The 12,179-nt window shown below is 47.3% G+C and overlaps 1 protein-coding gene across 4 annotated transcripts in view; it reads right to left on the reverse strand.

Annotated features, from left to right (window-relative positions):
- Nucleotides 1-12,179, reverse strand: part of VWF (von Willebrand factor) — a 161,112-nt gene that overhangs the window by 112,214 nt on the left and 36,719 nt on the right. For all 4 annotated transcript variants that reach the window (XM_059935150.1, XM_059935147.1, XM_059935148.1 and 1 more), the window contains one exon: nt 5,508-5,629. In XM_059935150.1, coding sequence (XP_059791133.1) covers nt 5,508-5,629 — 122 coding nt within the window. The remainder of the gene's footprint in view (nt 1-5,507; nt 5,630-12,179) is intronic.

The raw sequence follows: 12,179 nt of genomic DNA on the forward strand, positions 1-12,179 counted from the left end.
TGATTCACTGAAATTACTTGCCCTTTTTCCCTTTAAAAACTTTCATGGCCAAGCAAAACCTCTGATGTCGATTCTGGGACACGAGTCCGCCTTCTCCCCAGATTGCCGGCTTTCGGATTAGAGCAACGTTTCTGTTTCTACCAGCACTTGCCTCTTGAGTATTGACTTTCAGGCAGCGAGCAGCCAGACCTGAGTTCGGTAACAGAAGTGGCCTCATGTTCAGATGTCAGCAGCAGAAGCAGGAGACGGCCCTCCACTCTGGAGGAGGTGATCCTGAGGAGGAGCAGGGCTGCAGCGACTACACCTCCCAGTGGAAGCGAGGCCAAGTTCATGGCCATCAAGTATAGTTCTGCAAGTCACACAGTGCAGTGGCAACACACCCAAGGCTACCGTTCCCATGATAGACAGCATACGTGTGTACTACGTTCTAGGTACATTTATAATGTTTACTATGGCAATTTCCCAGCAGGTGATGGTAAAGTGTCTTGAGAAAGGGGTGCCTTTTTTCTAATTAGAAAGAGCATTGGGGGTCTTCTCTGGTGGCTCAGTGGTTAAGAATCCGCCTGCCAGTGCAGGGGACACGGGTTCGAGCCCTGGTCCGGGAAGATCCCCCATGCCACAGAGCAACTAAGCCCGTGGGCCACAACTACTGAGCCTGTGCTCTAGAGCCGGTGAGCCACAACTACTGAGCCCGCGTGCCACAACTACTGAAGCCCACACGCCTAGAGCCTGTGCTCCACAACAAAGGCAAGCCACAGCGACGAGAAGCCCCACACACCACAATGAAGAGTAGCCCCCGCTCGCCAGAACTAGAGAAAGCCCGCGTGCAGCAACCAAGACCCAACGCAGCCAAAAATAAATAATAAAATAAAAAATAAAAAAAAGAAAGAGCATTGCACGGACCAGCTGCAGCCTACATCCAGCCTCCTGGAGCCATGGGCTTCACGTTGCAGACAGGACTACAGGACACAAACAAGATCCCTGTGTAAGGTTCAGCCCTTGCTGACATTCCCCAGACTGACAGAATTTAAATTTTTTTTTAAAAGTGACCTAAGGATCTTTCTCAAACATTCATTGTGTAGTAGAGTTACCTGCAAATTAACGCCAATTATTTGAGCATCTATAGCTGGGTGCTTTTTGTTTCTAGGTCTGCACCCTGAGCCCCAGACTCCAGCAGTCCTGCCCTCTGAAAAGCTGGGAAAAAAACCCCCGCAAATCTGTGTGCCAGCAAACAAGCCATTATTCGTCCCAGCAGAGAGGCTCCGGCTTTTGTTGGCATAACAAGGAAACATTCATCCCCCGGGTATAAGTAATATGACCTGGCTCTCAGAATGAGCTGACTCCTTGCTGCCACCTTAGAAAGACAGAAAGTTCCAGAGAAGTGGGCGAATAGATTCTGGCGGCTCAAGGAAAGCTTTTCAGCCAGTGCCGTCTCCCCTACACAACACTTTGCCACTGAATACGGCTCTTGGAGCCACAATGGCAAACCCTTGTAAATGATGCCCATTTACCAGCCCTGACTTCTGAACCCAGGGACCCAGTGGGACTAAGCAGGCTGTGGATGGTTCCAGAGACCGCATCAATAACCTCCCAGGAGAAGTCTCTGTGCTTCCCAGCCGAGGGGGGCGCCCCGTTTGTGGGCAAACACAGCCTGATTGGCTGAGACAAAGCCCGGCCCCTCTTCTCAGGTTAACAACCTGAAACAGGAGTTCAGACCTAGAAGGAGCTTGTGCCTTGGGAGGTCTGAGTGTCTGGGGGCCTCAGCCCAGCACTGAAAACTTGGTAACCAATTTCCTAAGCTGCTCCCAGGACACTGGTTAGTAAGAACTTTGAGGCACCCAGGAGACAAAGTGAGTAGCAAGTGTGCAGCTGGAGCCTCCAAAGGCACCCGGGAGACAAATGAGGCCTCTCTGGATTCTCTCCCCGCACCTCCCCAACGCCCCACCCCTCAGGCCCTCCCCCTCTGTCTCCGGGAGACAAAGTGCCCAGCTCCCTCCTCTACTCCGCCTCTGTATCAGGTTCCCCGTTTGAAAATCCTGTCTTCACCTCCCACTTCTTAGGGGTAAATGAGAGTGTTCCTTTGTACCCCGAGGGTGGGAACACTTGTCTTGCACTTACTCTGCGCTGCCTGTGTTTGCAAAATAAAGTGAGACAAGCCCATGCCCTCGGTATCAGAGGTACCTACCTGCCCCGCCCCCCCTTCCCCCGCCAGCTCACCAACTAACCTCCCATCCCCCTCCCCTCCACCAACCCCGCAATCCTACCCCTGCCTAGAGAACACTGAAAGGGGCGGGAGACAGCGAACCACAGCCATCTATGGAAGTGTACGTTTGGAAATAGAAGAAAGAGAGGATAAAATCCCTCCTCCTCCCCTCCCTGCTGCACAGGGCTCCTGGAGTGCCCTCAATCTGAAATGCCCCTGGGTTATAAGAAGCCCCAGAAGAAAAGTTGACTCCTGCACTTCCCCACCCCTCCGTGTCCATGTGTGTAGGCAACTTGCTCTCCTTCTAACCCCAAGCTGCGCTCAGATCGATCCCCTGCCTCCAAAAGAATGGGGTTATAGCTGGGAGGAGGGGAGGAGAGAAAGAATGAGTTTTGAGCTTACACTTAAAGTACTGTGTGTGTTTGGCCTGCTTCTCCCACTCCCACTCTCGAAGTGTGGCCACTCCAGAGGCAAACACAGACACAAAAGTAATAATAATAACAATAGCAGCTCGTACAATTGAGCCCGCTGGGCGAAGCACTCCACACGCGTTCCCTTATCCTTACGACGGCCTCGTGCAGCAGGCACTGGTCCTGTGCCTATTTTACATATGTGGAAACTGAGGCTTGGAGAAGGCAAGTGTCTTGCCCAGAGTTACAAAGCCGGTAAGTGGCCCAGAGATGGGAAACACTTAAGGAGCTACAAGGACAAGCGGCTGCTACTTCAAAGTTTTCCTGGAAAGAAGAGGAAGCTACCCCCCTTCCCCAGGACAACACCCTCCCCCCAGGGTTAGAACTTGGTCTGCCTCTGTCAGTTGCCAGTACTGGGCTATGCTCCAGGTGACAGAGATGTTTCCGGACCAGCTGGGAAACCTAGCACCACTGAAACACTGGAAACCCAAGAAAAAGAGGCGTCAGGAATGTACTTGTTGATAAACTGGAAATTGTGTTTACGGTCCAGGCAGCTGGATCGAGCACAACCCAGAGCATTTTCCTGGTGCTGACGTACTCCTTGGTTCAGAAGATCAAATTGTTCCATGAAAATAGAAAGACTGGGCAACTAATACTGAAGCTCTCTCACGCTAAGGTAGGTGTGTGCGTGTGCAGGTGGCTGTGTGTTTTATTTAGCTACTGGAGTAGGAGAGGGCTGGAGTTTCTCTACTTACACGCAGATTTGGTCTTACAAATGAAGGATTCGGGGTTATGATCGTGGGGGTGTCCCAATCCCTAGATAAATTACACCACCTAATTTGCATCCATCCATCCATTGAATATTTAGTGAGACTTATTATCAACCGTCTGTTTAGTCCACTCCAGAGAAACACACAAAGAATTTTAGAGCTGAAAGGAACCTCAGGATTCAGGGAGCCCAGATCCTGAAGGAAAACACAAGGGTGGAATCCACCTGGGCAGCCTGAGATGGTGCAGGCAGAACAGCAGAGGGGGGATGGGGGCGGGCGGGCAGCGTGTGAATCCTGACTCCGCAATGCTAGCTGGTGACTCAGGGCAGCTCCTTAACCCCCAGCGCCAGCGCCAGCTCTGGTTTCCTCCTCGCCCTGCGGAACCACACAGGGCCAGGCGAGGGGCTTATGTGGCCTGTCAAGTCCCGTCATGGCGACAGTCTTGGGCATAAGCAGGGGCCGCCCTCCCCCTGCACGGCTGTGGGTTGGAGCAGCGTGTTTGCTCAGGGGGGTGGAAGGTAGGGAGGTGATACTGTCAAGTAGCTGGCCCTGCGGGGGATGTTGGGTGCCGTATACGTCCCCCATGTAGACCGGGGGTTGGGACTCACCCACCGGAAGCTGAGGGTGTTGGCTGGGGGGACTCACAGCCGAGTCACTCTGCAGGCACTGCCGTCAGCCCAAGGGAGCTGCCCCGTCTCCTTGCCCAGAGGCAGCCTGCATCCAATGACCGACTGGTCGGTGTGGGCCCCCCTGCCCCATGGGGCCAGCGCAGCTTTCAGAGCTCCTTGAAGGACCAGCTGAGGCCTCGGTTGTAACTACGTGGTATTCAGCTTCTCCCCCTGCCCAGCCCCGCCTCTCTCACTCCCTGAGAGCCTCCCTGGTCACTCGCTGCCCACAAACCTCCGCTGCCAGGGAAGCTGCCTCACTTCACCTCCAAGGAACCCGTTCCCCAGACGGCGAGTCTCTGAGCGCAGCCTGGACAGGGCATCCACGTGCTGATGAGAGCCCAGCCGCATCTGGGGCCGTGCCGCTCTCTCCTCCCTCAGCCCAGGCAGCCTGACCCCAAAGGCGGAGAGAGAGGTCGTCCGTAGAGGGAGGTCTTTCCCCACCTTAAGCATCATTCTCCCAACTCCCCGCACAGAAGCACAAAGGCCATCTCCACCCGCAAAAGGAGGAGACAGCGTGCAGTCCTGCCCACTCCCTCCCGGCCAGACCCCCTCCTCTCCAAGTGGGATCATAAAGGGTAACCCTGAAGGGGAAAGAGCTGCTAAGTACAGGGAGAAATAGGGCCATGGGGCGAGGGGCGGGAGGAGCCCCCATCTGCTCTGTCTCCGGACAGAAGCACACAGACAGGAGGCATGAGACCACAGAGGCAGCGAGTGGCGGACGCAGCCACAAGCCAAGGAACCCCACAGCCCCCAGGAGCTGGAAGAAGCAGGGGGGACTCTCCCCTAGAGCCTCTGGAGGGAGCCCACCCTGCAGACACCTTGAAACCAAATTCAGACTTCTGGCCTCCAGACTCGTGAGAATGCATTCCTGTTGCTGTAAGCCACTGGGTTTGAGATAATTTGCTACTCCAGCCTCAGGAAACTATTACAACATCCAAGCTGGGAACATCAGGACTTGCCCCTCCTCTCCCCCCACCTTCCTCCCTCCCCCCAGCCTTCTTCCCTCCCCCACCAGGAGGTAACCCCCTTCCTGCTGATGTGCTGGTGAGACCTTGGGGCCTTGCCCCATACTTGTGCTTTATAACAACCACTTATTGGGCCCTTAAAAAGGAATGGTTTTCTACCACAGAATTTCAGACAGGTGTCAGGTGATGATGGTGATATTTGGGGCTGAGAGGGCGTTGGAACATAAAACAGAAAAGTATAGTCACTCGCGGTACCAACTCATTCGACCAGGCCCATCTTTAGAGCTCCAGGGCCAGGACAGTATTAGGATTAGCGTCCACGCGACTCTAGCCCCAGCAGGTTTTCAGGAGGAAAGGGGCCCGTGGGACATGGAGCAGCCAGAGGGACTCACTCCTCCCCTGGATGGAGGACCTGGGACTGCGTATCGTTCTGCCTCTTGACTCCAGAAACCCCACACCACCCAGCCCACATCAAGCCTGGGTGGACCCACCTTCTGCAGCTCGGAGGAGACATTGCACAAGCTGCTGGGAGGGGATGCCCGCTGGCACCGCTGTTCCCCACCGCTCAGGGCCCAGGAGTTGGCAAAGTCGTAGGGGTCCGAGGTCAAGGTCCCTGTGGAGAAAGTTTCAGGAGGGTGAAGCCACAGTCGTGAGACCCGGGACTTCTGAGTGAGAGCTCTAGGTCTGTTGTCACCTGAGTCAACTTTCTTTAGATTCGAACGTAGGCGTCTGTGGCAGGAGTACCCCAGCATTAACACCACAGGGCACGGGCACCCGGGTTCAGCCAGCGTCTGGCGGGGGGGCGGCTGGACGGATGGGCACAGTGAGGAAGACGCCAGGAAAGGCGAGGAGGAACAGTCCACCCACTCTCGCTTCTCAGGACTTTGCTCCCTTTCCTCCTCCTGTGCGGAATGTTCTCCACCCCCTTATTACCCTGACTCTCTCAATGTATTCTTTGAGATGCAGCCCCAGAACCACTTCCTCCAGGAAGCCCTTCTGAATTACCTCGACTCCCTGTCTCCCTCCCCAGTCTGGCTGGGTGCCCCTTCTCTGTGCTCCCTCAGCACCCTGGCCATCCCTCTATCAAAGCTCTCATCATCCTTTGTGTTAGTATCCTTTTTGCTTATATTCACCCCCCATTCAACTGTGAGCTCCTTAATTCAGGGCACAGGGCACAGGGCACAGATAAAACGCTTATCTGCTGGATGGTGGATACTCAACATATTTTTGCAGAATGAAGGTAAGGATGTGGCATGAACCTAAGCATCCCCATCACTGCACCCCTGGTGCTCGCAGAGCATCTGTGCCTTGGTACTCAGAGCAAACACGCTCCTATCAGCTACCCACAAGAGACTGTGAGGGCCTTCGGGCCTGCATGGCCTGGTACCAAGTCACTGCCAAATAGAACTGCTGCATCTTCATTGCAAAGGGGCTTAGTGGAGCAGGAAGGCAAGGAGTCCCCCTGCATAGCCAGATCTGGAAGAGTGAAGCACGCTTCAAGGTCAGATCATGCACTTGGAAATAGAAAATAAACTATCCCCGCAAAAAGAAAAGCAGGACCTTGGAAGTATAGTGAGTTGGCCTCTGGGTGTGGTGAGCAGAAAAAAATGGCCCCCAAAGATATGTCCACTTCCTAGTTCGCAGAAACTGTGAATATTTTATGGCAAAAGATGTGATTGAATAAAGGATTGTGAGAGGAAGAGCTTATCCCGGGTTCACTGAGTGAGCCTTAAACGCAATCACATATGTCCTTAGAAGAGAGGGGTAAGGACTTCCCTGGTGGTCCAGAGGTTAAGACTTTGCCTTCCAATGCAGAGGGTGCGGGTTCGATCCCTGGTCAGGGAGCTAAGATCCCACATGCCTCGTGCCCCAAAAAAGCAAGCAGACAAAAACATAAAACAGAAGCAATATTGTAACAAATTCAATAAAGACTTTAAAAATTGTCCACATCAAAAAAAAAAATTTTTTTTTAAAAAGAGAGGGGCAGAGGGAGATTAGACAGAGACACACACAGAGCAGGCAATGTGCAGACCGAGGCAGAGATTGAAATGATGCAGCCACAGGTCAAGGATGGCTGGCAGTGGCTGGAAGAGGCAAGGCACAGATTCTCCCCAGAGCCCCTGGACGAAGTGTACTCCTGTCATCACCTTGGTTTTGGACTTCTGGCCTTCTAGAATTGTGAGAGAATAAATTTCTGTTGTCTTAAGCCATCAAGCTTGCAGTAATTTGTTGGCAGCTGCAGGAAACTAATATATGGAGAAGCCAAAGGGAAGGGCACTTAAATCTGTGAAGTTTCTACTATGTGCCAGCCATTATGATAGGCATTCTCTGCGTTCTTAGTCACCATGCCACACAGGCTTGCCCACCTTCTAATATACCATCTCAAGGAAGAGGCGGAGAAGAGGCTTTGTGCTATGTGGGGAAAGCCCGAGAGAGAATCAAGACCCCTGGTCTGGTCTCAGTTCTCCTTCGATCGCCCTGTGTGATCTTGGGCTGATCCCATAATCTCCTGAGCCTGATTCCTCATATGTAAAATGATGGGTTAGACTAGAGGACCTCTAGATCCTTTCCTGACCTTTTAGGAAGTGAAACCCTATGGGCTAAATCTGAAATGAGACATAAGGATGTCTGATAGATGGAATTACAAATCATCTCGCTTGTAGAAAAATCTCTGAGAGCCAGAGTTAAAACCAGCTGGGCAGGCTCCCATGATGTCAGGAGGCAGGGTTAACTGTCGAGTCTTTGCCAACCAAAAAAAAATAAACTGTAGTCCTCTGAGAGTGATTTCCAAAATATCACCAGGGCCCTGACTTTTTGCCAACATGCACCACCTTCTCCCTAGTAACATAGGTCCCATTTTTAGTTAGTATTTTTTAATTGAAGTATAGTTGATTTGCAATGTTTCAGGTGTACAGCAAAGTGATTCAGTTATACATATGCATATATATTCTTTTTCAGATTCTTTTCCATTATAGGTTATTACAAGATACTGAATATAACCTGTGCTATACTATAGGTCCTTGTTGTTTATTTTCTATACAGTAGTGTGTATCTGTTAATCGCAAACCATTTTTAGTTTTTTAGATCTTAAAGCCTGGAGAAAAAGACATCTTAGGGCTGGGACTTCCATTTCTGGCAATATAGCACATTAGAAAAATCTGAAAACTCTGCCACTGCAAAGGACAAACATCCTGTTGAATCTGTGTTTAATCCCATTTTAAAAAGTAGAGGGAATGACAAGGGACAAAAAAGAAGGAGAAGAAGGAAAGGAGGAAGGGAAGGGAAGAAAGTTTAAAAACAAGGAAAGAAAGGCTAAGAATAGAACTGGCAAATATGACTTGATGTTCTGACTACAGGGTATTACAGTGGGGGTGGCAATCTTGCCAACTAATGTGCTTGGGTTTTAACAGCTCCTTGGAGATTGATGGAAATGAGTCTTGGGTCTGCATGATGTAGGGAGATGGGCTTAGACCCCTTTGTGAACCTGGGAGTTTTGAAGGACTACCCCTCCGTGAGAAAGCTAACAAGAAAAAAATTCACTCTGAGAAGTAGGAAAATAATAAGGAAGTTTATTTCCTTGGTCTGGACTCTGAATAGGAGGGGAAAAGTCTCCTCTGAGAATTTATAGTGATAGGAAAGCCCTCATTTAGCATTGAGATTCCAATTTATACTTCTTGTGAGATTCAGTAACTCCATATTAAAAAATTAGCATAAAACCCTTCTAAAGATGAGCTTACAATCCAAAATTATGCAACATAGACAACAATCTACTTCAAGCAAGACCCAGCAGACATAAAGATAACATGATTCAAGCTCTAAAAACTTCAGATAATAAAGTTTTTGTACAGAGGTTATAAAAGAAATATATTTTAAATTGCTGTTATAAAGAAGAAATCAAAACTTGATAAAAGAACAAGACAATAAGAAAAATAATAGAGTTGAAAAAGTGCCAGATTTACCTTCTAAAATTACAAATATAGTCAATGAAATAGAAAAAAAGTCAATTGATGGATTAGACATCATCTGTCAATTAGAGTTGAGAGAGAATTAGTGAACTAGAAGATAGATCTAAATAGTGATGTGCTGATAAGCCAGCTCTCTGGGGGGAAAGCAAAGCCCTGATTTGCTTGTTTCCATGGTGTAAATACTCCCACCATGGCCAGTTTCAAGCTACCAACATGACATTACTGAAAATGGAGCTGGAAAAGATACATACGATTGGTTCTCACCAGCCAGCACGACCATACCACTCAAGCAACAAAGAGGGATAAAGAGATAGAAAAGTGGAAGTATGGTAAAGAGGGAAAATAGGGTGCAATAAAAATATTCAACATATGTCTAACAGAAGAGAGAAAATGACTGAAATTTTCCTGTATCTGATGAAAGGTAGGAATCATCAGATTCATGAGTCACAAAAAGTCTCAAGCAAGATAATAAAAATAAAACCCACATACAGAAATAGCAGAGTGAAATTTCAGAATACCAAAAGCAATGAGATGACTTATACACAAAGCTAAAAGACACATTGTCTGTGAAGAAATGACAATTAGACTGACAACATACTTCTCGACAGCAACAATGGAACAGCATCCTCAAAGCACTGTGAGAAATAACCAATGTCCTAGAATTCTATACCTAGCTAACATATCATATAAGAATGAAGGAGTGTTTGTTTCAGTTATCACTACCAGACGCTGAGTGAGGAACTACTAAGGGATGTTTTTTAAAAAAATAGAAATTGAACCTACAAAAAAAAGTAACATAAAAGGAGAAATTATGAGCAAAGAACCTGTTAAACATGAAGGCATAGCCAAAGAAGCACCAATTACGTAAAACTATGATAATAATGCCAAATTTAGTAGTTATTCAAACAAGGTGGGGGGACAGTGAGGGTATTATTCATATAGTAATGGGTAGATGAAGCAGACAAAAGGTAGTAAAAAAAAAAATAGTAGACTTGAATAACACAATTAACAAAGGTAGTTCAACAAAAAGATACAGAATCTGGCACCAATCAGGAAACATTCTGACAAGCCTCTTAGATAGCCTCATCCACCAGAAGGCAGACAGCAGAAGCAAGAAGAACTACAATCCTGCAGCCTGTGGAATGAAAACCACATTCACAGAAAGACAGACAAAATGAAAAGGCAGAGGGCTATGTACCAGATGAAGGAACAAGATAAAACCCCAGAAAAACAACTGAATGAAGTGGATATAGGAAACCTTCCAGAAAAAGAATTCAGAATAGTGATAGTGAAGATGATCCAGGACCTCGGAAAAAGAATGGAGGCAAAGACTGAGAAGATGCAAGAAATGTTTAACAAAGTTCTAGAAGAATTAAAGAACAAACGCCTAGAAGAATTAAAGAACAAACAGAGATGAACAATACCATAACTGAAATGAAAAATACACTAGAAGGAATCAATAGCAGAATAACTGAGGCAGAAGAACGGATAAGTGACCTGGAAGACAGAATGGTGGAATTCACTGCCACGGAACAGAATAAAGAAAAAAGAATGAAAAAAAATGAAGACAGCCTAAGAGACCTCTGGGACAACATTAAACACACCAACATTCACATGACAGGGGTCCCAGAAGGAGAAGAGAGAGAGAAAGGACCTGAGAAATATTTGGAGAGATTATAGTCAAAAACTTCCCTAACATGGAAAAGGAAATAGCCACCCAAGTCCAGGAAGCACAGAGTCCCAGGCAGGATAAACCCAAGGAGAAACACACTGAGACACATAGTAATCAAACTGACAAAAATTAAAGACAAAGAAAAATTATTAAAAGCAGCAAGGGAAAAACAACAAATAACATACAAGGGAACTCCCATAAGGTTAACAGCTCATTTCTCAGCAGAAACTCTGCAAGCCAGAAGGAAGTGGCAAGATATATTTCAAGCGATGAAAGGGAAGAACCTACAACCAAGACTACTCTACCCGGCAAGGATCTCATTCAGATTCGATGGAGAAATCAAAAGCTTTACAGACAAGCAAAAGCTAAGAGAATTCAGCACCACCAAACCGGCTCTACAACAAATGCTAAAGGAACTTCTCTAAGTGGGAAACACAAGAGAAGAAAAGGACCTACAAAAACAAACCCAAAACAATTAAGATAATGGCAATAGGAACATACATATTGATAATTACCTTAAATGTGAATGGATTAAATGCTCCAACCAAAAGACACAGGCTCACTGAATGGATACAAAAACAAGGCCCATCTATATGCTGTCTACAAGAGACCCACTTCAGACCTAGGGACACATACAGACTGAAAGTGAGGGCATGGAAAAAGATATTCCACGCAAATGGAAATCAAAAGAAAGCTGGAGTAGCAATCCTCATATCAGATAAAATAGACTTTAAAATAAAGAAGCAATTTGCATTCTGAGATAATTTTTTTCTTGTCTTATATTTCAATTTATTTTCTTCTTTTTCTTCAGATGTAAAATATATCCAACACTTAATTCCAAAGGCAAATGTATCTATGACATTGTTGTCCAGCCCAGGTGTTTACACCCATATGACCAATGTGATAGGACCATAATTCATTATCTTTTTACCACCGAAAATTGTTTTATATTTGTAATGACAGAGAAATGGCTTTATCATGCTGATGCTGGTGGCAAAGAACTAATAGTTGGCTACTTCAATTACCAGTAATCTTCGCTGGATGAGGCCCTGCTTCACACATTTGGCCCAAAATCTTGCAACCCACCTGAGGTAGAAACAGAGATGCGCTACCCAGATCCCTTTCACGGAAGACTTGATTTGCTCTTCAGAGTCTGTCTCAGCTACAGAGAACTACCTCCTGATGTCATACCCTTCTAGAGGCAGTCCGTATGCAGTGAGCAAATGGGGCCCAGACATCTTAGCCTGGTATGGAACATTCTGAGGGGCAGTCCTTGCTCTAGAGCTCTCCCTCTGCTCAGCTCTCCTTCCTCCCCTTCCTTTCGATATTGATCTCTAATAAACACCTTGTACCGTAGATTCCACTGAGATTAAATAAATAAATAAATAAGAAAACATTCTGTTGGAGCATACGTAGAACAATTGCAAAAGATCATGTACTAGGCCACAAATAAATCTCCCCAGATTTCTAATTTAAATCAGAAATCAATTTAGTTGCAAAAGATAGCTTTTAAAATTCTAAACATT

The sequence above is a fragment of the Balaenoptera ricei genome, chromosome 10 (assembly GCF_028023285.1).
Source record: "Balaenoptera ricei isolate mBalRic1 chromosome 10, mBalRic1.hap2, whole genome shotgun sequence".
Taxonomy (NCBI): domain Eukaryota; kingdom Metazoa; phylum Chordata; class Mammalia; order Artiodactyla; family Balaenopteridae; genus Balaenoptera; species Balaenoptera ricei.